Genomic DNA, 27302 nt, shown 5'->3' with positions numbered 1-27302 from the left:
GCAAAATGCTCAACCTCGTGTACTTGGGTGGCCACACCTGTAGAGTGAGAGGGAAATCAAAGTGGAATTAACTCAGGATCTCAACTGTGCCGGGCAGAGTGAGGCCATTCAAGGGTAGCCGTCACGTGGGCTGACAGGGCAGACATGCAGGGCCTGTGTTGAAGTAAGCTAGGGAGGAAGAGACAGCAGCCACACAGGAAGGGTCCTCAGGGGGAAGGATGCTCCCCTCAACGGGGAGCTACATGGCAGCCCTCCAACCCTGTCCCCGCCACCCTGGGCTTCTTACTGTGGCAGCTCTGACAGGCCTGGAACAACTGAGGGGTGGGCTCTTCTGGCCTTGGAGCAGGGTTATTCCCAGAATGACCCTCTGTCAAGGGTAATGCTTGTGGTCTGTAGGGCCAAGAGGGAAGCCAGTGGCCTTCCTCGAGCCACAGATGTGTATATGCTACACAGAGAGTTCATGATGGAACCTTGTAGAAACAGGAGGGAGCTGAAGACAGTAAATTTTATTAAAATTTTTTTCTTAGTATTTTCAAGAACTAGAGTCAATTTTATAGAGACCTTCACTTAGAAAAGGTAATTTTTAAGGACTCATTTATCTGAGAGAGCATGAGGTCGCAAGCATGGCAGGGGAAGGGGCAGAGGGAGAGAGAGAGAGAATCTCAAGCATACTCCCTGCTGAGCATGAAGCCCAGTGCAGGGCTGCAACTCATGACTCTGAGATCACAACCTGAGCAGAAATCAAGAGTCAGCTGCTTAACTGTCTACACCACCCAGGCACTCCACGGAAGGTCATTTTTATAGCCTCAGTATTTACTTAGTTTGAAAACTATGAATCAGTTGTGTTTCTCTGCTCATTTTTTTAAAAGATTGTATTCATTCATTTGAGAGAGAGAGAGCGCGTGCACAAGCAGGGGGAGAGGCAGAGGGAGAGGGAGACGCAGACTCCCCGCTGAGCTGGGAGCCCGACGCAGGGATTTGATCCCAGGACCTGGAGATCTTGACCTGAGCTAAAGGCAGATCCCCAACAGCTGAGCCACCCAGGCGCCCCTGTTTCTCTGTTCTTGAGGAGGTTCCTGATGTTCCATTCTCAAGACATACATGATTAAAGGGTTAGCCAAGGAGTCCTGGTTTCTCTTCTAAGTGTAGACACACCTTCAGCCCTGTGCGGCCTGAGGCCCAACCTCTGCCTTGCTGTCTTGCCTCCAGATCATCAACCTCAGACAGATCCAGGAGGTGTTCAACCAGTTCCGGGTGGTGCTGAGGTAAGGGACCCTCACCCGCCCATCGGACTCCTACATCAGGCTGCCGTTTTCATTTCCCATGGCCAGGGTGTGGCTCTCAGCACACGGCCTTGTCTCTCATGGATGAGAAGCCAGCTCAGAGTCCTTGGGGTGTGCCCAGGCCCCTGAGCTCTCAGAACCTCCAGCCCTCCCCCTCCTCTGGGGGAAGCCGGGAGGAGAGCTGTCTGTTCAAGGACAACTCAGAGAAGAAGTGATCCCTGGTGGGTGTTTCCTGAGTTCATGAATTAGACGGGAGGTCCTTCTGGAGTGCCAGCCCTGAGTGTGGCCAGAGCAGGGCATCATGAATATGCCCTGTGCCCCGCCCCCATCTCAGGAGGCATTTGTGATGTATTGGGGTGCAGACATACCTGTACAGTGAACAGCTTGTGCTGGGTGGTAGCACAGGCGTGGGTCATATGTTTCCCTGGGGCCTTTTAAAGATAGAACCTAGGTGGGAAACCATGGTCCTGAGGCAGGCTTACAGTCCTTGTTAGTTTCCTTGGAGCAGAAGTCCCTGGCATACAAGGGTGGCCACTGCCAATTCGAGGGGTGAACAGGTGGTATGTGGTCTGAGGAATCGGGGTGTGGAATGGGCTTGTTTTGTCTGGTTCACCATGAGGGTGTGGCTCCATCACAAGGGGCCACACCCAAATGACTTCTAGTTCTCATACTTGGTTTTCGATCTGGAAGGTTCAGCCTAGCTCCAAGGTGCAAGGTGTTCTCTCCTCTCTCTCAAGCCAACAGGAGCAGGAAGTGGAGTCCACTTTGCGCAGGAAGTATACCCTTATAGACAAGAATGACTTTGCCGCCATCTCCGCCGTCCAGAAGGTATGCGCGGTTGCTTCCTGTTGACAGCATTCATGTCAGATTTTTTCCATCCCCAGACCTTTCCAGAAGCAGCAGGGGTTCTACATCCGAGCAGATCTAGGGTTGCAACAGATAAAGGGAACACCAGGATGAGTGTGACCCATGCAAGAGTAAACCGGATATGAATTCAGAATGGTCTCCAGGATTGGAGTCATGACCATAAACATGACCATAAACAAGACCAGTTCATGGAATTAGGCTAGAAACAGGCCTTAAGATCCTCAAGGGTTGGCACGAGACACCAGACCATTGAGTGAAGTTGATGTGGAGTGTGGACATTGGTGGTGAGAGACAGTGCTGTTGGAGACAGCCTCAAGCTAGCAACCTGGGCCCGCCATCTTGGCATGTGGGGTGAATATACCCACCTAAGCATAAGAGTTACTTGGGTCCCCCACAGGCCAAAACCCTTAATCTAACCCTCGGCCCTGTGGCTGGCCTCTATCCAGGCAGGGCTTATGGATGTTGAGGGCCACCTCGTGGGTGAGCCTGATGGACAAAGCTTCGGACTCGGGGTCACGCCTTTCTCTACCAAACCTGGGAAGAAACCCAAGTCCAAGAAGATGTTCAAAGAACAGCTCGGGTGAGGAACCTTCCTGTTGCTTTACCTGCTCACGACTTGGCCCTCCTCAGCTGGTGAAAGAGAGGACACAAGCTAGTGTCTTCGCTACTGGGTGGTCCCCATTGCTCGTATTGCTGAGAATACTAGCAACATCTGTGGGGTCCAGGCTGCGCTGGTTACCTCTTGTCCACAACCCCAGGAGGTAGGAGATCATGGCTCCATTTTACTAATGTAGAAACCAAGGCTTGGAGAGGGGAAGTCACTTCCAAGTTCACACCACTGACGAGTGATAGAGTAGAATAGAGAAGCCGGGTATCACCCAGGTATTACCTGTGGAAACCACCCCTAACTGGAGTCCTGTGACCTACTCCTTGGTACTCATGTCACCTGAATGCCCCAGTTCACCTTCCAGACAAGAATCGTTTGTGTGCACCAGGCGAGAGAAGTGTCAAGGCTCACTAAATGAGATGCCCTCCCTGGAAGGTGCTGGTAGCTGTGGACATGAACACGGGCTCTAGGAGGCTTCTCTCACAGAAGGGGTCACCTTGTGTGAGGCATGGCAGCCTCTCTGGGCTTCCGTTTTCTTCTCCCTAAATTGGGGAATCATAATAGTAGCTTCAAAGTCAGGAGGGTTGTTGGAAAGATAAACGGTGAAGGCAGTCCCCGTACCTAGAACGTACACCATGCTAATGGGTGTTGCTATATTATCGTCTGTCAGAGGACACGGGCCGGAGCTGATTGTAGAAAACTGTTCCATGTGTAGTTGAGTAGCAGGGGTTGCTGAGGCCCCTGGTCTCCTCCTGACAGCTCAGGCCTGCTCACATGTGCCTCTCTGAGGAGGAGGAGGACCCTGGGTGCCATCACTTGGAGAGAGAGGGCAGCTACTTTTCTGGGAGTGGCTGTGGGCATTCGTTGAGGTGGGAGAGTGGGTTGTGGACTGATCAGGGCAGCAGGGCAGACATGTCTTGCTTTATCTTTGGTCCCCAGACAGACCTATGTGGGGTGGCGGCTCTGCCTTCCCAGGATGGCTGTGTGATGAAGACCTCCGCAGCCCGGATGCTCCCGGGAGCCTGTGGCCCTCCTCACAGGCCCAGCCGCTTTCAGACCTAGAGACTGCCTAGTTTCCCCAGGTGTCTCCTGCCAGGGACAGCTAAGGGAGGGCTCCTCATTCTGATGAGGAGGAGAAGAATGCCCGTCGGCGTGGCTTAGGGTCATACCCTTTGCCCTTCGGCCTAGGAGTATGATCCAGCTAGGACTGCATGGGATGGGGCTTTTGCTGTCTGTGGGTTTGGAAATGTCACGCCCCTAAGTACCAGAGATACCTTACTGCCTATGACTGAGCCCTGGGGCCTCCCTGCCTTCTCCTTCCAGCTCCTCAGGAAGAAAGGAAGGTGCCGGCAGCCCTGTGAGTGGCAAGGATTTGGAGGTCTCCATTTCCAAGACCCAGGCGACCCCATCGTCCAAGGAGGGGGATGTCAAAGACTTGCCCCTGCGGGACCGGGAGACCTCCAGCTCTGAGCCCCTTCCCTTAGACTCCCCAAAGGAGGAGTGGCGCCCACCCAGGTAAGCACCTCAGGCCAGTTCACCAGACCACTCAAAACCAGAGTGTGGTCATGTCAAGAGTGCCTACAGAGAAATGAGAAGTAAAAGAGGGGGTAATAGGCAAAGGCCAGGAGCACAGTCCGGAAAGAAGCAATGTGATGGCTGAGCCACACGCGAACCGGTCCTGCCTCAGGAGCCCTCCAAGATACACAGTTATATGTAGAATCATTTTAGATTCTTCAGAGAGTAGTCATTTAAAGAATTATGTTTACATTTAAAAAAAAAACTAATGTATTTATATTAAAAAATTAACTAACTTAAAAATAACTAATTCAAAAGGCCCTATCTTTTTAAGGTATGAGACCCCTTCCTCTAGCTACACGGTTCCTCTCCCTGGTGAGCCAGTAATCGAGTGTTCAGCAGTGGAGCCTGAGGAAATGATTAGAGCTGTGGACAGAGATTTATGCAAACAGATGTTCATAGCATCATTCATTTAAAAAGCCAAAAACGGGGGCGCCTGGCTGGCTCAGTGGGTTAATGCCCTGCCTTCAGCTCAGGTCATGATCTCAGGGTCCTGGGATCGAGCCCCGCATCGGGTTCTCTGCTCAGTGGGGAGCCTGCTTCCTCCTCTCTCTCTGCCTGCCTCTCTGCCTACTTGGATCTCAGTCTGTCAAATAGATAAATAAAATCTTTAAAAAAAATAAAAAATAAAAAATAAAAAAATAAAAAGCCAAAAACGAGTTTTGGAAACACCTTCAGTAGCTAATGTTACTGAAAAGGTACTAAGTGAATGATTGTCTCTGCCCTTGGGATGTACAAGGATGTGTGTGAAGAATTCTTTCCTTAGCAGATGAACATTTCCAAGAACTCAGAGAAGTTGAAAGTGCTGTACAGCCGACACCCTCTTGGTTCTGCATTGAACACATTGCTTCCTTCATCACACATCCGTCTTTCTCTTCATCCCTCTTATTTTTTCAATGCATTTTTTTAACTTTTTAAAAAAATATTTTATTTATTTGACAGAGACCACAAGTAGGCAGAGAGGCAGGCAGAGAGAGAGGAAGGGAAGCAGGCTCCCTGCGGAGCAGAGAGCCCGTTGTGGGGCTCAATCCTCGGACCCTGAGATCATGACCTGAGCTGAAGGCAGAGGCTTTAACCCACTGAGCCACCCAGGCACCCCCCCCCTTTTTTAGCATTTTATTTATTTATTGCATTTTTTTAACTTTTAAAAAATTTATTTATTTTTTAAGATTTTTATTTATTTATCTGAGAGAGAACACAAGCAGAGGGGAGGGGCAGAGGGAGAGGAAGAATCAGGGACTCTCAATCCCAGGCCCCATTCAAGGGACCAAGCCACCCCAGCGCCCCCTGATGCATTTCAGAGGAAGCTGCAGACAGTCCACATTCCCTACCTCAACACTTCACCTCACATCCTCACAGTGTGAAGGAATGCCTCTGTGAAAAACACAAGATGTAAAATGATATCTGCTGCATGACATCAAACATTAAATAATGAATCAAAGAAATCCCTGAAGGAGATACACCAAAGCGTAGTTGCCAATAGGTAGTGAGTGGTTTTTTGCTTTGTTTTCTGTTTTTTACACTTTTCCTTGCTGTCCTCACTTGCTGCGATGGTCACGTGCCCTTGCTGTGGGGGGGCGGGGGGAGTCAGAGACAGACACGGGGGCGTGGTTCCTGCACAGGGTGCCTGGGACTTCTGGTCGCCTGCCCACAGAAGACCCCCACCAACCACCCCAGGAAGAGGGGCAAAGTGCCTAGTGGCTCTGGCTCCCCTTCCCCTCCCCTTCTGTCTTCAGGCCCAGTACCCCACCCCCCAAACCTGTGGCCTTCGAGGACTTTAAGAACGAACGGGGCAGTGAGATCAACCGCATCTTCAAAGAGAACAAATCCATCTTGAATGAGCGGAGGAAAAGGGCCAGCGAGACCACGCAGCGCATCAATGCCATCAAGCGGGAGATGGACCTGACCAAGGAGGCACTAAATTTTCAGAAATCAATCCGGGAGAAGCAAGGTGAATGTGGTGGGAAGGTGGCGGGTGGTGGTGGGAGCTGAGTCATCCTGCTCTAAACCGGGCAGCCTTGGGCACCAGAGGACGGAAACAGGAGGGGGCTGTGTTCTTCACGCCTGGGTCGTCGTGTGGGTCTATTCAGCCCCGGGGAGTCACAAGCTCCTTCCGTATCAGGCAGACTTTGCCTGTGGATCTCCCGCTATTTTGTTATCTCAAACCTAGGTACTGGGCCTTCTACCTGGTGTGTGCTGCTCCCAGTGGAGAAGCAGGCCTTTGGTCCTATACACACTTCCCCAGAGGGATGGGCAGCTGGTGACCCCCACAAGGGCCGTATACGGGTCCTGGTGTGGTCTCACTGCCCAGGGTGATCTGATTGGCGTGAGGGTGCTGGTGAAGACAAGAAACTGAGGAGGGAAAGAGAGAGCTTAAGGAGCCATTGTCACTGAGACCATTCCTCATGCCCATCCCTCACCACCCATGCTGGCCTGGCAGTCTCGTCTCCTAAGGCAGGTGGTGTCTGGGGGGCCCTCAGGCTCAGAGAGGAGGGACCTCAGTGTGGCGAGGGTGCTTACCTGGTGACCCTGACCCTAGTGCCCTTGTCCCAATGAGGGACCGTGCTCACCCCTGCCCTGGGGTGCCCTCCCACCTTGAGTGTGCAGAGGACTCATCGGGGAGGGCCAATCAAACACAGACTCCCAGGCCCTGACTACTGGCTAACTCGGGAGATCTGGAGCAAGGCCCAGAACTGCATTTTAATGAGTAACCATCCCGACTCGGAGGCCAGAGGTTCAGAAACCACATTCTTGTTCACAGTCCTGGTCCCATTGTCCTTCTCCCGACGAGGCAAACCGGAGGTTAGAGGGCTTCCCCTGGCTAAGTCACAGCCCTGTTCCAGGTGGGCCACCCAGGCGGCAAGGTGTTGGGGCATCTCCAGATGTTGTTTGTTTTATTTCGGCGGTCCAGGCGGATCATCTCACAGTGGGATGTGCGCTTTACTCGTTTACTTCTCAGAGGGCAGCTCCAAATACTTCAGGCCACTCTGCTTATACCCTACAGACCAACAGTGACACACTGCTCCAGAGGGCTAAGCCTCCATGGGTCTGGGCACGGGGGAGGGCTGGCAATGGCCAGAACCTCCAGGGTGAAGATCTTACAGGACCAACGACTTCTTTGTCCCTTCTGCCCACACCTTCTTTGACTGCAACTTCTTATTACTTATTTACATATCTTAGATAATATATATTCATGCTATGCTGACATATCATTTATGCCTAAATATACCTGAAAACAGATATTTTTAAGGAATGAGATGAAGATTAAATAAACATTTTTATTTTATTTTTAAGAAGATTTTATTTATTTGTCAGAGAGAGAGAGAGCACAAGCAGGCAGAGTGGCAGGCAGAGGCAAAGAGAGAAACAGGCTCCCCACTTTGCAAAGAGCCTGATGTGGGACTCAATCCTAGGACCCTGGGATCATGACCTGAGCCGAAGGCAGTGGCTTAACCGACTGAGCCATCCAGGTATCCCAATAAACACTATTTTAAAATAGTGAAAATTTGGGGGCGCCTGGTTGGCTCAGTTGGAAGAGCGTGTGACTTGATCTCAGGGTTGTGAGTTCGAGCTCTGTGTTGGGTGTAGAGATACTCAAATAAATAAAAACTTAAAATATTTAAAACTTTATCTATCAGTATAAAAACATTTTTAAAAAGATTTTATTTATTTATTTAAGGGAGAGAGAGCACAAGTGGGGAGCAGAGGGAGAGGGAGAAGCAGGTTCCCCACTGAGTAGGGAGCCTGACGTGGGACTCAATCCCAGGACCATGGGATCATGACCTGAGCTAAAAGTAGTGGCTTAACTGACTGAGCCACCCAGGCGTCAAAAAAACCACATTTTTGCTCTTTCCCCACCAACATCAGTTGTTTTTCCATTGATTATTAAAATACCAAATAAAATACTTTTATCTTGAGGGAATAGATCACGAAAATATGTTTTTTGATTCATTTTGATTGATAGCCACTTATTGACCCAGAAAGGTCAGCAAATTTGGCATGTTAATTAGTGTTTTGTGAAAGAAAAATGAAAAATCATTTTAGGTTCAACTCTTTGAAGTTTTTTTCCTTGGCGATAATCAGAGAAACCGCCCCCGCTCCTGCCCTGTGGGACACGAAGTGTTCACGGTCCCTCCCCATGTCAGCAGAATACTGTAAAGACTTTACTCAGTGAAGGACTTATGTCTGTCACAGTGACCACACTGGGGACTGCCCACAGCACACAGACCAGGCCACTCTGCACTGAAGGGGAGGGACCTTAGCAGGGGAGCACTCTGTATCCCCTCCCAACTCTAGACTTCTTGAATTGGGACCAATTCAAGATTCCTAAGTGCTTCTCCATAAATGGTGTCAGTGAATATGTAACTTAATTTTTCGCCAGGAAATATCAGTGGAAGGACACCTGGAGACTGCCTCACGCTTCCGGCTCCCTCCCCTGGCCACCTACCTCAGTCACATAGAAGACTCACTCTCCAGGCTTCCTGGGGGTGGGAGCCCCACAGCCCTGATGGGGTTGACCTGATGCCTATGCTGAGATTTCAAGGTCCCATGGGCAGTGGCTGGCTGAGTGCATGGCTTCACAGACCATATTATTTTGTCTTAACTCAGCAACCCTCATCTGACAGACCTTAAAATCACCATGAGATGACAAAACAGCACAACAGACTCCTTTCCTCCTGGAGCCTCTGATAGCCTTTTGACATGATACAGATTCACACGCTCTGTTATTAATAACCTTGCCCAGGAGCCTTATGGTGCTAGCCTGTGGTGGCAGTTCGTGTCTATGACTCACAAAAAACGTAAATGTCCATTCAGTTGAGGTGATTACTGAACTATCTTTGGCCAGTGAGGTTTAAGGTCAAAATAAGTGTGAAACATGTGCCATCTCTACCCTCTCCCCTGCCCACTCGTCCTGTTCTTCAAGTCGCCAGTGTGTCCCCATCCGAGCTGAACTCCCTCTTCTGGTGAGACATGTCCTGGTGGCCTGGCCTCCTCATGCTTTGCCCACCCCCGCCCCACACCCCAGCCCTTCCTCTAGTCTGTGGTCTTCGTGCCAGCACTTTGTTCCTTCTTTCCAGAACGCCTTCCTCCCCACACCCCAGGTGAGCACCTCGTTCTCTGACCTCCTCTGTCCCTGCAGGCGAGTATGAAAACAAGGGGCTGATGATCATCGACGAGGAGGAATTCCTGCTGATCCTGAAGCTCAAAGACCTCAAGAAGCAGTACCGGGCTGAGTATCAGGACCTGCGTGACCTCAGGGCTGAGATCCAGTACTGCCAGCACCTGGTGGACCAGTGTCGTCACCGCCTGCTCACGGGTGTGCCATTTGGGAAGGCCGGCTGGCCACCTGAGGTCATGGGAGGCAGAGGGCCAGGCCTGGGTTCTGGAAGCCATGTCAGAGCGTCTCTCTGACAGAGTCTGGGGCTGGGCAGGGGCTTCCGAAGTGTTCCCAGGACTCTGAGAGCCGGAGAGGGAGACAGGAAAGGGTGAGACCCTAGAGCAGGATGCGAACAGAGGGTTAGCCTGTGGCAAGCACACACACGGCTTTACCTGTTTCCTCGGGGCCTCCCCAGCACCTCACAGTGCTGCCTTCCCGCCTCCCTGCAGAATTTGATATCTGGTACAATGAATCCTTCTTCATCCCCGAGGACATGCAAGTGTCCCTGAAGCCAGGTAGCAGCATCCGGCCGGGCCTGGTGCCTGTCAGCAGGCTCGTATCTCTGGTGAGCGCCACGGGGGCTGGGGTGGGGACCGTGGGTGAGCACAGGGTGTGGGGGCAGTACCCTTTGTCCTCTGTTTTCTCCACAAAGATGGCAGTGTATAGGCTGCTCCCAGACTCTCCCGCAGCTGGCCTGGGCAAATGAACAGGTCCAGGTCTCTCCCCCATTATGGAGGATGGGGACACAGAAGACATCACTTCCTGCTGCCACTTTTCTGGGGGAGCTCATCCTGCCAGGTGGCAGCTACAGAGTATCTGGAAAATATGGGGCTGGGGGTTATGAGCTACCCTGCGTGGGGGTTTGCACACCCTGTGAGTGGCTGCCCTGATGCCCCCCACAGGCCCTGTCAGGGTAGATCCTAACATTGGCAGGCAGAAGGGACTGAGCTGAGCCTCCCCTAGGGAGAAGATGACCAGGACAAGTTCAACCAGCTGCAGCAGAGGGTGCTGCCTGAGGGCCCGGACTCCATCTCCTTCTACAATGCCAAAGTCAAGACAGAACAAAAGGTAACTTGGTGTGGGGGAGAGAGGCTTATGTCTCCAGGAAGGTGGGGCTTCAGGGAGCACTTTATTAGGACATCCAAGATCACGCTTCCCACTTTGGAGAGGCAAAGAAGGACTGTGGCAGCCGAGGGAAACACAGAGTCACCCAGAGTCAGTGGGTGTCTTTTGCCAACTCCAGAGTCCTAGATTGGGTTAAATCCAGCAGGGGTCTCACACACCATAGCCAGGCCTGCAGAGGGTTATTGGGAGCTAAGCTGGCACCATGTGTGGGTCACAGTGCAGAGCAGGGTCTGGGAATCTTCTGAGACCACTGCCTGTTGCGGACAACCTCTCCAGTGGGGGCCACCATGAACAGGAGGCAGGGGACAGAGGACCACATGCTGCTGAGGCAAAGCTAGACAGGGTGTTGGCCACAGGCTGGGCCTGTTCTCTCCTCCCTCAGCAGGTGGGCCTGGAGCAGCGGGGCTCGCTCTGCTGAGGCTCAGTCTGGAGCCAGAACACAGAGGGCCTGTGGTATGAACTTCTCTGTGCACATAGGGTCTTCTTTTTTCTTTTTTTTAAAGAAAAGAGAGAGGGGCGCCTGGGTGGCTCAGTGGGTTAGGCCGCTGCCTTCGGCTCAGGTCATGATCTCAGGGTCCTGGGATCGAGTCCCGCATCGGGCTCTCTGCTCAGCAGGGAGCCTGCTTCCCTCTCTCTCTCTGCCTGCCTCTCCGACTACCTGTGATTTCTCTCTGTCAAATAAATAAATAAAATCTTAAAAAAAAAAAAAAAAAGAAAGAAAAGGGAGAGAGCACGAATGGGGGTTGGGGGAGAGGCAAAGGGAGAGGTAGAAGCAGACTCCCGGATGAGCAGGGAGCCCCATGCGGGGCTGGATCCCAGACCCTGAGATCATGACCTCAGCCTAAGGCAGATGCTTACCCCACTGAGCCACCCAGGCGCCCCCCACAGGCTGGTCTTATACAGCAGGTAGCAGGTGTGCGCGGGGAGTTTGCCCAACCGAGCACATTTTAAAAGTATAAATACAAAATATAAATATAAATACAAATACCTAGTCCCCCACCCTCTCTGACAGGGAACCCCTGTCACTTGTTTCTTGTGTTCCCATAACATTTTGTGCTGTATCTTGCCTTTCCCACTAAATAGTGTATCCTGAAGACCATTCCATGTCAACCCACAGTTGCTTCTGTTTTCTTTTCTTTTTTCTTCTTAAAGCTGCACACTAGTACTCCATTGTAAGGAGGTATCAAAAGGTACTTAACCCACCTCATACTGAGGAACATTTGGGCGGTTCCACTGCTTTACAATACAGATACTGTGATAATCTCGTACAAATGCGCATTCACATATGAGTGAATATATGTGAAAGTTCAGTTTTTTTATAGAAGTGAATTTCTTGGTCACGAGGACATGTGTGCTTTAGTGGGTGGTGCCAGATCCCCTGCCTGGAGCCGGACCGATCTACACTTCTACAGCCTCACCACAAGAAGTATTATCCTGCTTTTTGTTTTTTTCCAATCTGAAAGGAGAAAAAAGGTCTCGCAGGGGAGCTTTAATTTGCATTTCTGTTACTATGTAGAAGTTGGGCTTCTCCTATGCTTCAGTGCCATTTTAATTTCTTTTCCTGTAAATTGCCTATTCCTGTTTTTGCCTATTTTTCTATTGTTTTCTGGTCTTTATTCTTATTAACTTATAGGAGGTCTTGATATACTGGGGAGATTGGCTCTTCATGATATGAGTTGCAAATATTTTTCCCTATTTGTCATTTGTCTTTTGTGTTTATCTCTGTTTTTTTTTGTAGTTATTCTGTTGGGTTTTTAAAAGATTTTATTTATCATTTGAGTGAGAGAGAGAGCACACATGAGCAGGGGGAGGGGGGCAGACAGAGGGATGGGGGGAGAAGCGGACAACCCCCTGAGCAGGGACCCCAACACCATGGGGCTTGATCCCAGGACCCTGAGATCCTGACCTAAGTTGAAATCATGATTTGGACACTTAACCTACTGAGCATCCAGGTGCCCCAAGATTGTGCATTTCTTTTTTTTTTTTTTTTTTTTTTAAGATTTTATTTATTTATTTGCCAGAGAGAGAGAGCACAAACAGAGGAAATGACAGGCAGAGGAAGAGAAAGAAGCAGGCTCCCGTTGAGCAGAGAACCCGATGTGGGACTTGATCCCAGAACCCTGGGACCATGACCTGAGCCGAAGGCAGAGGCTTAACCCTCTGAGCCACCCAGGCACCCAAGATTGTGTATTTCTAACTAGGCTCAGGTGATAGTCGTTCTGCCATTCAGGACCACACTCCGAGTGGCCCTCCAGGCCTCCAGGCCTTTCTCTCTCCAGACCTGGACTTAGCTTCTCCCTGAGGTCTATTCCTTCCTCTGTTCTACTCCTTTCACTTCTCATTTCTCGCCCCAGTCTTTGCCCTGTCATGCTTCCATTTTCTAAGACTTCCCAGCTCCAATGCCCTGTATCCCCTGACTGCTTATTCTGTGTCTCTCCAGGGGGAAAGCCTAGTTGACTCTTCTTGGGTTAAGTATACATTCCTTGATCAGTTTGCAGTGGTGTGGAGAGGCACCTGCCCAGCCCAGCTGCCTGGCCCCAGTCCTTCAGCAGGAGGGAGGATAGGTTTATCAGGCAGCCAAATAGCCTTAGGCTGTGAGCATCAAGCCTTAGTAACCCCAGTGGCTGTAGGGAGGCCCGTATCAGTGGGCAGGGCCCTGTCTCTCTGGAAAGGTTTGCTGGAACCCAATCACTTGGCTGAGGAAGGCAACCCTGGCCAGGCTGCTCCCATGGACCCCACTGGCTGACTCCAAAAAGCTTGCTCAGGGTTGTCCATGAAAATCTCTCTGTGGGAAGATGGGACTCTCCCAGAGGACTGGGGAAAGAATGGAGTAGGGGCAAGTGGGCTTAGATAGCATACCCTCAGAAATCATTTGACTGTGACCGCCATGTAGGGGCTTCCTTCTCTGGCTACAAAGAGGCCTGCCCCTGCTGGACTCGGTGGAGGGGGCACATGGTAGGAAGCAGGGGTCCAGCTTTATTTTTTTGCAGACAGATATCCAGTTTTCCCAGTGCCAGTTGTTGAAAAAAAGGATTCTTCATTGAATGATCTTGTTACCCTTGTTGAAATTCAGTTAACCATATATGTGAGAGTTTAATATTTGGACTCTCAATTCTATTCCACTGATCTGGAAGTCTGTCTTTATGCCAGTACTGTAATGTCTTGGTTACTATAAACTTGTAGTTAGTTTTGAAATTACAAAGTATGAATTTTCCATCTTCGTTCTTCTTTTTCAAGATTGTTTTGACTGTTCTGGGTTCTACTTCCATACAGATTTGCAGACCAGCTTGTCAGTTTATGCAGAGAAGCCAGCTGGGACAGAGGTTGTGTTGAATCTCCAGATTGATTTGGGGAATAGTGCCATCTTAACAATATTAAGTCTTCAAATCTATGAACATAGACTATCTTTCTATTTATTTAGGTGTTTAATTTCTTTCAGTGGAGTTTTGTACTTTTCAGAGTATAAGTATTGTATTTAAAAAAGTTTATTCCTAAGTATTTTATTATTTTTGATGCTATTATGAATGGAATTATATTTTCAATTTCATTCTTAGATTGCCGTTCATTGTATGTACAGAAATACAGTTGATTTTTGTGTAACAATGTGGTATTCCATCACCTTGCTAAATTCATTTATTAATTCTAATAGCTTCTTAGTGGATTCCTTAGGACTTTATACATACCAGATCATATCATCTACAAATACAGATAGTTTTACCTCTTCCTTTCCAATCTGATGCCTTTTATAACCTCTTCTTGCCTAATTTGCATGGCTAGAACCTCTAGTACAAGGTTGAAATAAGAGGTGAAGGTTGCCATCTTTGTCTTATTCCTGACCTGATGGGAGGTAGATATTCATTCTTTCACTCTTAAGTATGATGTTAGCTGTGGGGTTTTCCTAGAGGGAAAAAAAAAAAAGATCCTTAGAGTAGAATTTCTCACTCTGCTGCACATGAATCACCAGGCTGTTAGAATACAGAGTCTGATACGTCAGCCCTGGAGTGGAGCCTGAGATTCTGCATTTCCAATAAACTCCCAGATGGTGCCTATGTGGCTAGGCCAGGGAACACCCTTTGAATAGCACACTTTGAAGTTCATTATTAGGGGGTGCCTGGCTGGCTCAGAAGAGCATGCAACTCTTGATCTCAGGGTTGAGTTTGAGCCCTGCAGAGGGTGTAGAGATTAAATAAATTTAAAAAACTTAAAAGAAAATGAAGTTTTTTCAGAGAACCTTTCTTTCATCAGGGTGAGAAAGTTCACATTATTTAATCCAAAATCCATATTTCAGCTTTTGGCAGTTGTCCTAATGATGTCCTTTATAATTATTCTCCCTTCCCACCCTGTTCAGGATCCAGTCTACGATCATGCTTTACATCTAGTTGCCATGGCTCCTTTAATCTAGAACAATTCCTCAGTCTTTCCTTGTGTTTCATGTTTTGAAGAGTCCAGGCCATTTTTTTTTTAGTTGAATGTCCCTCAGTTTAGGTTTGTCTGATATTTTCTCATGATTCCAATTCAAGTTGTGCATTTTGGGCAGGAATACCCAGAAATGATGCTATGTTCTTCATGGTCCATTGTATCAGGAGGTGCCTCAGTCAGCTTGGGATGCTATAACAAAATACCATAGGCTGGGGTCTTAAACAACAGACATTTCTTTCTCATGGTTCTAGAGTCTAGGAAGTCCAAGATCAAGGTGTTGGCAGATTTGCTTCTTGGTGAAGGCCTTCTTCCTGACTCATAAACGGCCATATTTTTTGCTGTGTGCTCACATGGCTTTCCTAGGCCTGTGTTTGTATATATATAGAGAGAGCTATTTCTCTCTCTGTTCCTATTTTTCTAAGGACAATAAACCATCATGAGGAGCTCCACGCTCATGACGTCATCTAGATCTCATTACCTCCCCAAAGTTCCCCACCTCTTAATACCATTACAGTGGCCATTAAGGCTTCAACAAATGTATTTTGAGGGAATATAAACAGTCTGTAACAGGAAGCACAAGATGTTGCTTTGTCCCATTATTGGTGAGGTTAGTTTTGATCAGTAGGTTACAGTCACCCTGTACGTTGAATAAGAGGACCAAAAGGTCTTTGGGTTTGGCTTCCAGAATTTTATTCCTCATTGTAAATTGTTGTAAACTTGTTTTGACTGGCATAAATTATTTCAAGATCATAGAAAAGGCGAATCAAAGTGATTTGCATGGTTGCCACCATGAACTTCTCTCTTGATATTCTGGACAAATCTTGCATTTTCTTGAATTACTTCCAAAGTCTCAGATAAACATTTGAATTCTAAATCATTCAACAGAGGAATCCTGAATTTCTGTGGTCAGTGTTATATTCTCCCATCCTCCCCGAATCTCTAGAACTCTCTGCATTGGACGTTTCTTCTGTTGAAGACATGCCCATGAACACGCTTTATACGCACATGTTGACCTTGAGTCATTCCATCTTACATTTGTTTTAAAACTTGTCCCGTGTATTTTTACACATCCGACAGACAGCATCAGATTTGTAAAGGTCAAAACTTTTTCCATTTTGTGGAATTTCTCTCTTGGTGGCTTTTATTCGTGTGTGTGTGTGTGTGTGTGTGTTTAAATCTTAAGTTCCTAGTTGATTGGTCTGTAGCTGTGGGAGTCTCGAGGGCATTAGTGCATTCCACCCCCCCCCCCCACACACAATGTTTGTACTTGCTTCTGCAGTTAGCCATGGGGCATTGCCAATGCAGGACCATTTTAACCTCCTCCAGAAATTCCAATGTGAGGGACGCCTGGCTGGCTCAGTGGGTAGACTATGCAACTCTTGATCTTGGGGTCATGAGTTCGAGCCCCATGTGTGGTATAGAGTTTACTTAAAAAAAAAAAAAAATTACAGCTTGAGAAGAAATTAATATCCAGAATATACAGAGAACTTTTAAAGCTCAAAAATGGGCAGGGGCACCTGGGTGGCTCAGTGGGCTAAGCCTGTGCCTTCAGCTCAGGTCATGGTCTCAGGGTCCTGGGATCGAGCCCCACAGCAGGCTCTCTGCTCGGCGGGGAGCCTGCTTTCCCCTCTCTCTCTGCCTGCCTCTCTGCCTACTTGTGATCTCTCTCTCTCTCTCTGTCAAATAAATAAGTAAATAAAATACTTAAAAAAAAAAAAAAGCTCAGAAATAGGCAAAGAGGGGTGCTTGGGTGGCTCAGTGGGTTAAAGCCTCTGCCTTCAGCTCAGGTCATGATCCCAGGGTCCTGGGATTGAGCCCCAAATCGGGCTCTCTGCTCAGTAGGGAGCCTGCTTCCTCCTCTCTCTCTGCCTGCCTCTCTGCCTACTTGTGATCTCTGTCTGTCAAATAAATAAATAAAATCTTTTTTTTTAAAAGGACAAAGAATAGATATAGCTGGAAAGAAAATATACAGATGGAGAGTACACACATGAAAAGATAGACGTTCAAGGTCACCACTCATTAGGGAAAGGTGAATCAAAGCTACAGGATACCTGTTACCTCATACCTGATACCTCATACCTCACCTCATACCTGTTAGGATGGCCACCATCCAAAAGCCAGAGAATAACAAGTTTGGTGAGGATATGGTGACATTGGAGCCCTGGTGAGCAGGCTGTGGGTGAGAATGTACAGTGGTACAGCCAGTAAGTGAAATGCGCCACTCACCAAAAGGCAAACACTATAGGATTCCACTCACATGAGGTACTTCGAGTGGCCAAAACCAGAGACAGGAAAAAGAAAGTGATTGCCAAGGGCTGGGGGAGGTAGGGAATGGGGGAGTTCGTGCTTAATGGGCACGAGGTTTCAGTGTTGCAAGAGGAAAAGAGTCAGGGGGATGGATGGTGGGGACGGTTGCATATTAGGAATGTATTTAACACTCCTGAGCTGTACACTTAAAAGGTTAAGACGGTATGTTTTATGTAATGTGTCTTTTGCCACAATAAAAACACCAAGGCGAACAAGAGAATAAAGGTTAACATAGGAGCTGTGGGGGGTCTGGACTCATACCCACATTTCCGGTTGGGTTTTGCATTCGCTTGTTTACTGCCCAGTGTTTCTGTATCCGCACACTTCCCGCCCGCTTTCTGAGAGCCCAGCAGTGAATCTTTGAACATTTAGATGCTTTGTGGATGCATGTGTGTCCATGCCTCTGGAGATAGAAACCTCTTATTTTCTTTTTGAACCTAATTCTTGCCAGAAACTTTCAAGTGGGCCCTTGGAACATGTGTGTGTCTTTTTAAACCTGAGTGCCTCCTGATTTTTGGGGGTATCTGGGTGGCTCAGTCAGTTAAGCATCTGCCTTTGGCTCAGGTCATGATCCCGGGGTCCTGGGTTGGAGCCCTGAGTGGGCCTCCCTGCTCAGTGGAGTCTGCTTCTCCCTCTCCTCCTGCCCATCTCCCCATACCTCTTGTTCTCTCTCTTCTCTCTCAAATAATATATTTTTTAAAGATTTTATTTATTTATTTGACAGACAGAGATCACAAGTGGGCAGAGAGGCAGGCGAGGTGGGGGAAGCAGGCTCCCCACTGAGCAGGGAGCCCAATGTGGGGCTTGATCCCAGGACCCTGAGACCATGACCTGAGCCAAAGGCAGAGGCTTTAACCCACGATTAAGCCATGATTAAGCCATGACTGAGCCACCCAGGCGCCCCTCAAGTAATATTTAAAAACAAAAAATTAAAAACGTGCCTGCCACACCATATTTTAAAAAGGATTTTATTTCTTTGACAGAGAGAGAAAGAAAGAGGGAGAGAGAGCACAAGCAGGGGGAGTGGCAGGCACAGGGAGAGGGAGAAACAGGCTTCCTATTGAGCAGAGACCCCTACATGGGACTCGATCCCAGGATCCTGGGATTATGACCTGAGCCAAAGGCAGAGGCTTAACCAACTGAGCCACCCAGGTGCCCCCTGCCACACCATTTTAAAAACAGTTTTACACACTTTCTTTAGGACAAAAGAACGAAAGGGGATGAATGGAACATATTTCTCACAGAATTGGGGCTGGTCAGAGGGCATCCTTGTTCCCAGAGTGTGATGCTTGCAGAAAGAATGAGGGCGTGGGTGTAAGTGGCATGGCTTCGGGGTCTTAAGTCCATGCCTCCTAATCAATTCCCGTTTTCTCCTCTTCTCTGTGTCCAGCGCAATTACTTGAAAACCATGATGGGCCTCCAGCAGGCACACAGGAAATAGGGACTCATCGCCAGTGCCTTAAAGGACGAGATTCCTGGGAACTCCCACCTGCTCTCATGGCGCTGCTGACCCACCTGCCCGGAGCTCCAAACGCTCTGCTCCGAGGCTGGGGCCCCGCGCAGAGAACTCACGATAGCCTGCCTTCTGACGGCAACATCCTTCACCCGACACCCTTGCTCATCCTCACAGAATGTTTCAGTTCACTGTCTTGTATGCAGGGACAGGATAAAATCACTTTCTAGTCTGTACTTTTGATGCTCACTCAAAAACTTGCTTTTATTTCCTGTCCAGGAGGATGTCTTCCCTGTGTACAGGTGGGGTCAGAACTGAGTCTCCAGGAAGAAGGTGAAAAAGTAGTTCAGCCGCCCTCCTGCTGGCATGGCTTTCTCCCACCGGCCAGCGCCTTTCCCTCCCTGGATGGACATCCTGGGGGTGAGCTGGCTGTAAGGAGCCCCGGTTCTCACAGCTCCTTCAGGCTGTAGGTTCCCTGAGCCAGTGAAGGCAGGAGGCCCTTCTTCCTCAGCTACCAGAAGAGGAATGGGTCTTGGTGAAAATGGCTGAAGGGCAGATTTTCATTTCACATAAGAAGAGGCTTAAAATGAGAGCCATCTTACCATGATGTTAGCAGCAAGAGCCCCACAGTAGGAGGCTCTCTGGCAAGGAGGTTACAGACCATGCACTGCATAGAAGGTTGAACTGGATGGTGCTGGTCCAAAGACCCTGTGACTCTGCCTTCAGCCGTCAGTGAGCAGATGGATGGGGGTTTGTAGAAGAAAGTAGAAAGGTATCCTTGAGGTCAGCCCCTTTCTCTTTCACTGACTGATACACAATGATCCTAAAAGAGCTTTCAGAGACCTCTACTACGCCAAGGCTTCGCGGAGCAGTGCCCCAACTTCATCCTCCTGGATGACACACATGGGAACTGTCACAGCCCAGAACTAATGGTGTGCACTCAGCCCTGTTGGTCTGTCCTCATGTTTCCTTCAATTGCGGCCAAATGGACAAATTGGCCCAGGCTCTGCCTACCCTCCCAGCTAGTGGAGGCCTTAGGCAGAGAGTTCTGGTTCTTTCCTTCCTTGGCTGTCCCTGTCCAACCAGGACTTGTTGGGGGTTCCCAGGTCTCTGGAACATCTTGGGAAATAGGACACGACAAAGAGGTTACATTATCTTGTTGGGGCCACCGGAAGCAACTGTTTTTGGCGTAACGAGTCCCCCTTCCCCTCATTCCCTGATGGCACCGCTGTGCTGGACATCACTCCATAGGATTCCTAGACCAGGCCAGTCTCAGGGCCTTTGTCATGGCAGTGGGCACATTCGTCTTTAGCTCATTCATTACCTTGTATGCCCTTTGGCACAACGTGAAACAGGTCGTCATGAGCATGGGCCCAGCCACAGGAATAAGCCAGGATCGCGCTTGGTAGATCACCCTTCACTCGAACTCCTCACAGGAGCAGATGCTTCCAACATGAGTGGGAGCTAGGGGGCATCATGTCCACTCAAATGGGCTTGTTGTTCTAGAAAATAGTTCCTGAGGAGCTAATCTGACCCCTAAAATCACCCCTGAGGGGTCTTCCAATTTCATCATGTGACAGATAAGATAACCTGACAATACTCTTGCTACAAACAGAAATGCTGGCTCAAGTAGAAGTTTTTATTTTTTATTATTTGTTAAAGGTTTTATTTGACAGAGAGAGAGTACAAGCACGGGGAGTGGCAGAAGGAGAGGGAGAAACAGGCTTGGAGAGTCTGATTTGGGCTCGATCCCAGGACCCTGGGCTCATAACCTGAGCCGAAGGCAGCCGCTTAATGACTGAGCCACCCAGGCGCCCTGATCACAGATTTTTTAAAAAGCAGAATGTCTAGGGGTGAAAAAATGTTCTAAAAGTTAAAATGACAGACTAGAAACAGCAAAAGAGAGAATCAATGACCTGGATGCTGGATCTGAAGAAGATACTTGGAATAGAAGCAAGATAGAAAACAAAGTGTGGCTGAGAGACATGGTGGACAGAATGAGAAGCGCCAGGATCCATGTAATCACAGATCCAGAGGTGATCCCAGGGACATCTGTCATGTGTGCTTATCCAGTGTCCTGGCTTTAAGTGTCTGTTCATATGCCAATTGTCAATCGCTTACAGCTAGCCTAGGCTGCTCTCCTGTACCCAAACCTGTATGTAACAGTCACAGCTCACCTGGAATCTCTGATTGAATGTCTATAAAGACATCTACAAATCAGGGGTTCCTGGGTGGCTCAGTCGGTTAAGTGTTTGCCTTTGGCTCTGGTCATGTTCTCAGGGTCTTGGGATTGAGCCCCATGTTGGGCTCCCTGCACAGCAGGGAGTCTGCTTCTCCCTCTCCCTCTGACCCTCCTCCTTGCTTGTGTTCTCTCTCATTTTCTCTGTCTCAAATTAAAAAAAAAAAAAAAAAAAAGGCATCTACAAATCAGTGTGTTTAAAACTAAATGCCTAATTGTCGTCCAAATATGCCCCACCACAATCTCCCTTATCTCAGCCCAATTGCTCAGGCTAAATCCTTAGTTTTATACTAAACTCCTCTTTTCCTCTCACACCCCATGTCAAATCTGTCAAGAAATTCAGTGGACTTTACCTTTCTACTGCATTAAAAATCTGACCTCCTCCCCGCTTCTATTGCCCCAACTCTGATCTAAGCCACTTTCTGTCTTGCCTGGGTATCTCAGCAACTTCCCGTGTTCTCTTTTCTTTCCCTCATTTTCTGTAGTCCATTTCCAGAACAGCTGCCTGGTTGATCCTTTTGAAATCTAAGTTAGACCACATCATACGCCTTTGCAGACTTTGCAGAACTTTGCAGGTTCCTGTTTCTCTCAGAGTGAAACCCAGTTCCTTAAAACAGCTCGAAGGCCCTACGTGATCTTGCCTCCTGTGACTTTACTCTGTTCTCTCTTCTGCCCCCTCGCTCACTCTGCTCCAGCCATGTGGTCCTCCTCCCTGTTCCTCAGACATGCCAGGCAGCTCCTGCCTCAGGACCTTTGTACCTGCTGATTCTTCTGCTTGGAATCTTCTCCCAGATGTCCACATGGCTCACTCTGACTTCCTCCAAGTATGCTTAAATGTCAACCTCTGTAGCAGATACTGTCATCCCTTGATCATAGACCCTTGCACTTGTCATTCCTGCAAGTGGATTCCTACTGAAAGGATCTGCAACTTTCTACATAAAGGCTTTCTCAACTGTAGGGATGTATTTGCTGCAAAGGGGGCCCAAATGCCACGGAGTTAACATTGAGGAGCAACTCTCAGCCATTGAGTTGGCGGATGAGTATCCTAACCTCTCACCTGGATGCGACATTTCTGAGGCATGTTTGCTATTTCCTGGGACTTCGCAATAAAAGTACAAATGCACACACAGATGAATGGAACCAAAGGAAAAAAAGATGGTTGCTATATTTAGTGGAATTATCAGCGAAATAATATCACAAAATATTTAAAGTAGCTAATGATACAATTTTAAATCATATCTAACAGTATAATGAAAAGGTTAAGATTGGACCAATGTAGCACCCAAGGTTTCTTTGGAGATTCAAGAGGACAAAGAACTCAGGGTAGTCCTCCCTGTCCTTCATGATCTTGAATCTGGAGGGTTCAGACACCTCTGTTACTGTTTCCTCTGGCATTGTAATGGAGGTTCCAATTGCCCCTGCAACCCCCACCAGCTGGCCCCGGGGAGTCTCACTTTGCACTTGACTTGAGAGGGCTGCATTTTCCTGAGCCAGTACAACAGAGTGGTAAGCCAAGACATACGAATTTAAATTGGGACTCCATATCTTAATGGCGTGGGACCTTGGGCAAGTTGTCCAATTTCTCAGCCTTTTTTCATGTATAAAATAATGATTAATAACCCTGGGGCTGTGTATGTCTAGTGCACAGCAGGGCTTCAACCAACTGAAACTGCCATGACATTAACAATAACAGTAATAAAGTGCCCCGCATTATGTCTGATAGACAGTAAACATACACACCCCTGCCCCCAATGTTAGGCTCCCTTTCCACTCCCCAAAATGGATTCTGAATTTGAAAAGGCAGCATTCAGACAGGCATTATTGTTCCCTAATTAAGCCTGACTGTGATTTTTAAAGACAAAAAGCTGAAGTACAGAGAAGTAGCTGCTAAAAATATACCCAGTGTCATCCTGGGCGGTGTTACTGGAGGTCAAGTGTCTTGGGTCAGCGAAGTAGTAGTCCGACTATATACCACATCTGCCAGGCTGCCTTGGAACTTCATGTTGGTGGCTGGAGGCAGAGTTTTCGAAGGACAGACTCCCCAGGGGAGGGTGACAAGCATCACGAGAGGCTCTGAAAAAACTCAAGCTGGGGCGCCTGGGTGGCTCAGCTAAGTGGCTGCCTTCAGCTCAGGTCATGATCCCAGAGTCCTGGGATCGAGTCCCGCATCAGGCTCCCTGTTCAGCAGGGGAGTCTGCTTTTCCCTCTGACCCTCCTCCCTCTTGTGCTGTCTCTCAAATAAATAAATAAATATTAAAAACAAGAAAACAAAACCCCAAAACTGTCAAGCAAGGAATAGTCACAGAAATTAGAGATATTTAATCTGAGAAGTGAAGGGGGGTGTGCAGATTTTCTGTCATTTCAGGAGGGAAAAACAGGATGAGTTTTCCAAACCTGGAATGGATGGTCTTGGTGCAAACTGGGCCCCTGGTCCCTGGAGGATGCAAGCAGCGTCTGGGCAGCCCCAGTCAAGGTCCACGTGAAAGAAATCCCCAAACCAGGAAGTGAGGACTTGGGAGGCCTTAAATCTAAATTCTGTGATTCTACAAAAGCAGCTGTAGAAAGTTATTTAATTGTATCAATCAAAAATCACATCATATATGTAGACATATTCATATTTGAGCAAAAAAGACTAAAATGTCAAAAGCTCAGTGGTTGCTTCTGGATGAAACAAGGACTTCCTTTCCTTTTGAATTTTTAGTTTATTAAATATTAATTCCTTTTATTAACAGAAATATCAAATTTAGAGAGTAATAAGAAAAAGTGTTCTAATGAGCAGCTCAGCTTTATAACGATAAAGGGAGAGGCACTCTGTTTGCAGTATCTGCAAACGCTGGAAGGGGGTCTTACGTATAGGGAAGGGGTTTACCTCGGGGCTGGCCATGATTGTATGATTTGATGACTAAGTGGCTGGTTAAGAAATGGAAAAAGAAAAGAAGTGAATTTCTGGATGCAGGTGGGATTTTCCTGTTACAAATCCCCTGAAGGAGAATCTTCTCTGTCCAGAAAAGCTGTAAAAGGCATTATGAGGCTGGGGTTTTGCGTGTGTGGCGCAGACAAGTGCTATTCTTAAACTGGGGGTTGCTGTGCTACGGGGCTGTGCCCTGGCCTTCTGCGGAAGGTGGGAAAGCTGAGGGAGCGACCCGGAAGGCTCTCAGAGAGGCAGAGAATGTAGAGAACACAGCCACAAATGGCGCCAAGTATATGAGAAAGGAACACAGGATCTGAGACCTCCCAAGTTGAGATACCACGACTCAGAGTCCAGGACCTTGGGTACTCTCCTTTCTCTGAGTCTCAATCTCTGCATCTGCAAAGTGGACGTAGCCGCTCTCACTACCCTCTCCGCTACAGGGATGCTAAGAGAATCACAGGAGATAATGTCTACAAAGACCTTACAATTTCTAAAGCCTTCCATAAATATGTCATTATTCCTGTTCTCTCAGGATGGCAGGAAGCTATATTAGGTAAGAATCTCTTCTGTTGGGTTAGAGTCTCAGAAAAGAGTGGGAGTTTTGACACCCAGTAAGAGCATTAAAAATTCCCAGAGCTATAGAAAAACATGGTGTGGTGGTGGTGGTGGCGGCAGCGCCAGTGGTGTCCAAGTCTAAGAAATATTTTGTACATGAACCGTGAGTTTATTCGAACCGGACAAGAAACCAGGATCTCCTGAACACAGATGGATGATTGGATGTTAGTGAGAAGAACATCTAATGGTATTTAGGTGTTTCCAGCCCTTTAAGTCTTTTCATCTAAATTTTGTTACCATCTGTCCAAATATTCTAATATTAGTCAAGATGTATAATTAGCTCCTGAAACAAGCCTTGTGGTCTTCTGCCAATGCCACTTCCTTGAAAAGCTCTAGAGGCAGAAGATGGATTAGGAGCCCTTCCCTTGATGGTTGGCAGTCCGGTGATCCTGGGGGCCTGTGATTCTAGGTCAATCCCACACACACACACAATAAATAAAGCAGACCAAGACTCCAAGGGCAAAAAAGATGCAGATTATTGCCTCAAGCATTATTTTAAGATTGGACTCTAAAATGGAAAAGAAAAAAGTGTTTGTACATGTAAAAAAAAATTAACCAATATAGAAAAAGAGAAGTGTATTTTTTTGAATTCTGACACAGCTGTTCTTATTCCTGGCTGCATATTATAATCACCTAGGGTGCTTTTATAAAATCCTGAGGCCTAGGCCACATCCTAGACCAATTAAATCAGAGCCTCAGATCTGGGGATCAGTAATCTTTAAAAGTTCCCCAGTGATTCTAATGTGTAGAATGAGTTGAGACCGCCCTGGTAGGAGACCTGGACATTTGTTTTTCACCTTTGGAATGCTCTTGTTTACCTAATATGGTGATAAATTGTTGATTAATCTTAATTAGCTGTTATTTAATATCATATATTGTCTTAGAAACAAGCACAGAAGCTTCTCTGCTGATTAACTTACAATTCACAAATTTCCATATTTTCTGATTATAAAAGTCCAAGTACTCAAAGGTAATACCTTGGCAGTGTATGTTTTATCTGCTGCACAGGTGATTCTCATTTGCAGTCAAGATTGAGAGGCATTGTTGCAGGTACGCCATAAACATTTAAATAGATGGGTGTGGATGAATGGATGGTTGTATGAATGGGTGGGTGGTTGTATGGGGATCCAGGGATTCTCGGTCTTGGCACTACTGACATTTTAGGTCAGATTTGTTGGGAGTGCTCCTGTGTGTTGTAGGATGTTTAGCAGCATCTCTGGCCTTTACTCACTAGATGCCAGAAGCATCCCCCCGGTTATACAGCCAAAAATGTCTCCAGACATTTCCAAATGTTCTCTAGGGACAGAATCACCCTGGGTTAAGAACCATTGGAGTAGATCAATGGATGGATGGAGGGATGGACAGATGGAGTATGGACAGCTGATTGGAGAGGAGGATGGATTATATTCTCCTTTGGACTAGCTGTAACATGTTAGTGATGTCCTTATTAATCAATGAATTAAAAAAATCTTTGGCACATCTTCATTTTATATGTGTATGATAACCTTGATTATATGATTATAACTTATTTGAAAAATTCTCCTCTAACAACAGATAAATGGGCATTCTTCAGTGCTGGAGAGAGAATCAACTGGCTCATGTTTTCTGGAGGACTATTAGGCAGGGTCTCTCCAGAGCCACCTGGGTGGCTCAGTGGGTTAAGCCTCTGCCTTCGGCTCGGGTCATGATCTCAGGGTTCTGGGATCGAGTCCCATATCGGGCTCTCTGCTTGGTGGGGAGCCTGCTTCCTCCTCTCTCTCTGTCTGCCTGTCTGCCTACTTGTGATCTCTATCTGTCAAATAAATAAATCTTTAAAAAATATATATATACATATTGGCACATACTGCATGTATGCATTAGTACCTACACTTGGGATAAAAATATGGCTATACCTTAAAACTTAATTGTGGTGGCACCTGGGTAGCTCAGTAGTTAAGCGTCTGCCTTCAGCTCAGGTCATGATCTCTCGGCCCTGGGGATTGAGCCCTGCCTGCATCAGGCTCCCTGCTCAGTGGGAAGCCTGCTTCTCCCTCTCTCACTCTCCCTGCTTGTGTTCCCTCCTAGCTGTCTCTCTGTCAAATAAATAAATAAAATCTTTAAAAAAAAACTGTGTGTCTACCAGAGTTATACCACAAATACATTTTTCTCAAATGCAAATGTTAATTATTATTTAATTTTAGAAGAATTATGATTTATTATTATAATTACATATTATATATTACAATAATGCATATAGTATTGAGATATAATTATAATACATGACATGTAATTATATATTATATAATTTAATTAACTGTACACATATTTTAATTATAACATATAATAATTATAACTTATTTTAGTAGCCAAGTTTGTAAAAATTTAACATTTTAATACTTACGGGCACCGTAACTTCCAAGCACCTTATGGCAGCTCAACTGCTATGTGTACCTCTGAGATACTAAAAAGACATCCATGTTGTTCAAAAAGGAACAACAGACACCCAAAAGAAGTCACTTGTCCCCAACAGCAAACCAAGATCGAACTGCAGTTTCAGCCACTCCCAGAATGTGACCTTTAACCAGTCCATCTGGGACTACCTGGTCAGCACCAGTGAGGTCATCTTCATGAGAGACCCTCCTCCCCAAAGAAACCTTGTCTGAGACAATCCACTCTTTGTTATAAACTCCTTTTCCAGCCCTTCTGTCAACAAAAGACTTCCATTTTGCAGCTCCTTGGAGTTCCTTTCTACTTGCTGAATGTG

At 47.4% G+C, this 27302-nt stretch overlaps 1 protein-coding gene and 1 long non-coding RNA gene across 10 annotated transcripts in view; one reads left to right on the top strand and one right to left on the bottom strand.

Moving 5' to 3' along the window:
- KIF9 (kinesin family member 9) overlaps positions 1-18833 on the top strand; it is a 50591-nt gene extending 31758 nt beyond the window's left edge. For 7 of the 9 annotated variants that reach the window (XM_032318026.1, XM_032318017.1, XM_032317980.1 and 4 more), the window contains 9 exons: positions 1210-1265; positions 2021-2111; positions 2597-2730; positions 4081-4272; positions 6069-6283; positions 9473-9649; positions 9940-10055; positions 10454-10558; positions 18732-18833. In XM_032318026.1, the coding sequence (XP_032173917.1) occupies positions 1210-1265; positions 2021-2111; positions 2597-2730; positions 4081-4272; positions 6069-6283; positions 9473-9649; positions 9940-10055; positions 10454-10558; positions 18732-18782 (1137 nt within the window). In that variant the 3' untranslated portion in view covers positions 18783-18833. Of the gene's footprint in view, positions 1-1209; positions 1844-1973; positions 2112-2596; positions 2731-4080; positions 4273-6068; positions 6284-9472; positions 9650-9939; positions 10056-10453; positions 10559-18731 lie in introns of those variants that run through there. The other 2 variants (XR_004280064.1, XR_004280065.1) reach the window with 2 other exon arrangements.
- On the bottom strand, positions 1060-26194 carry LOC116576181. The gene is made up of 2 exons (XR_004280068.1): positions 23428-26194; positions 1060-2207 (listed from the first exon to the last, which is right to left on the bottom strand). It is a non-coding gene; the product is annotated as an uncharacterized LOC116576181 (long non-coding RNA).
- Positions 26195-27302: the final 1108 nt, after the last annotated feature.

This window comes from Mustela erminea, chromosome 1 (genome assembly GCF_009829155.1).
Source record: "Mustela erminea isolate mMusErm1 chromosome 1, mMusErm1.Pri, whole genome shotgun sequence".
Taxonomy (NCBI): domain Eukaryota; kingdom Metazoa; phylum Chordata; class Mammalia; order Carnivora; family Mustelidae; genus Mustela; species Mustela erminea.
The sequence above is the reverse complement of the archived record's forward strand: the minus strand, read 5'-3'. Positions and strand labels throughout refer to the sequence as shown.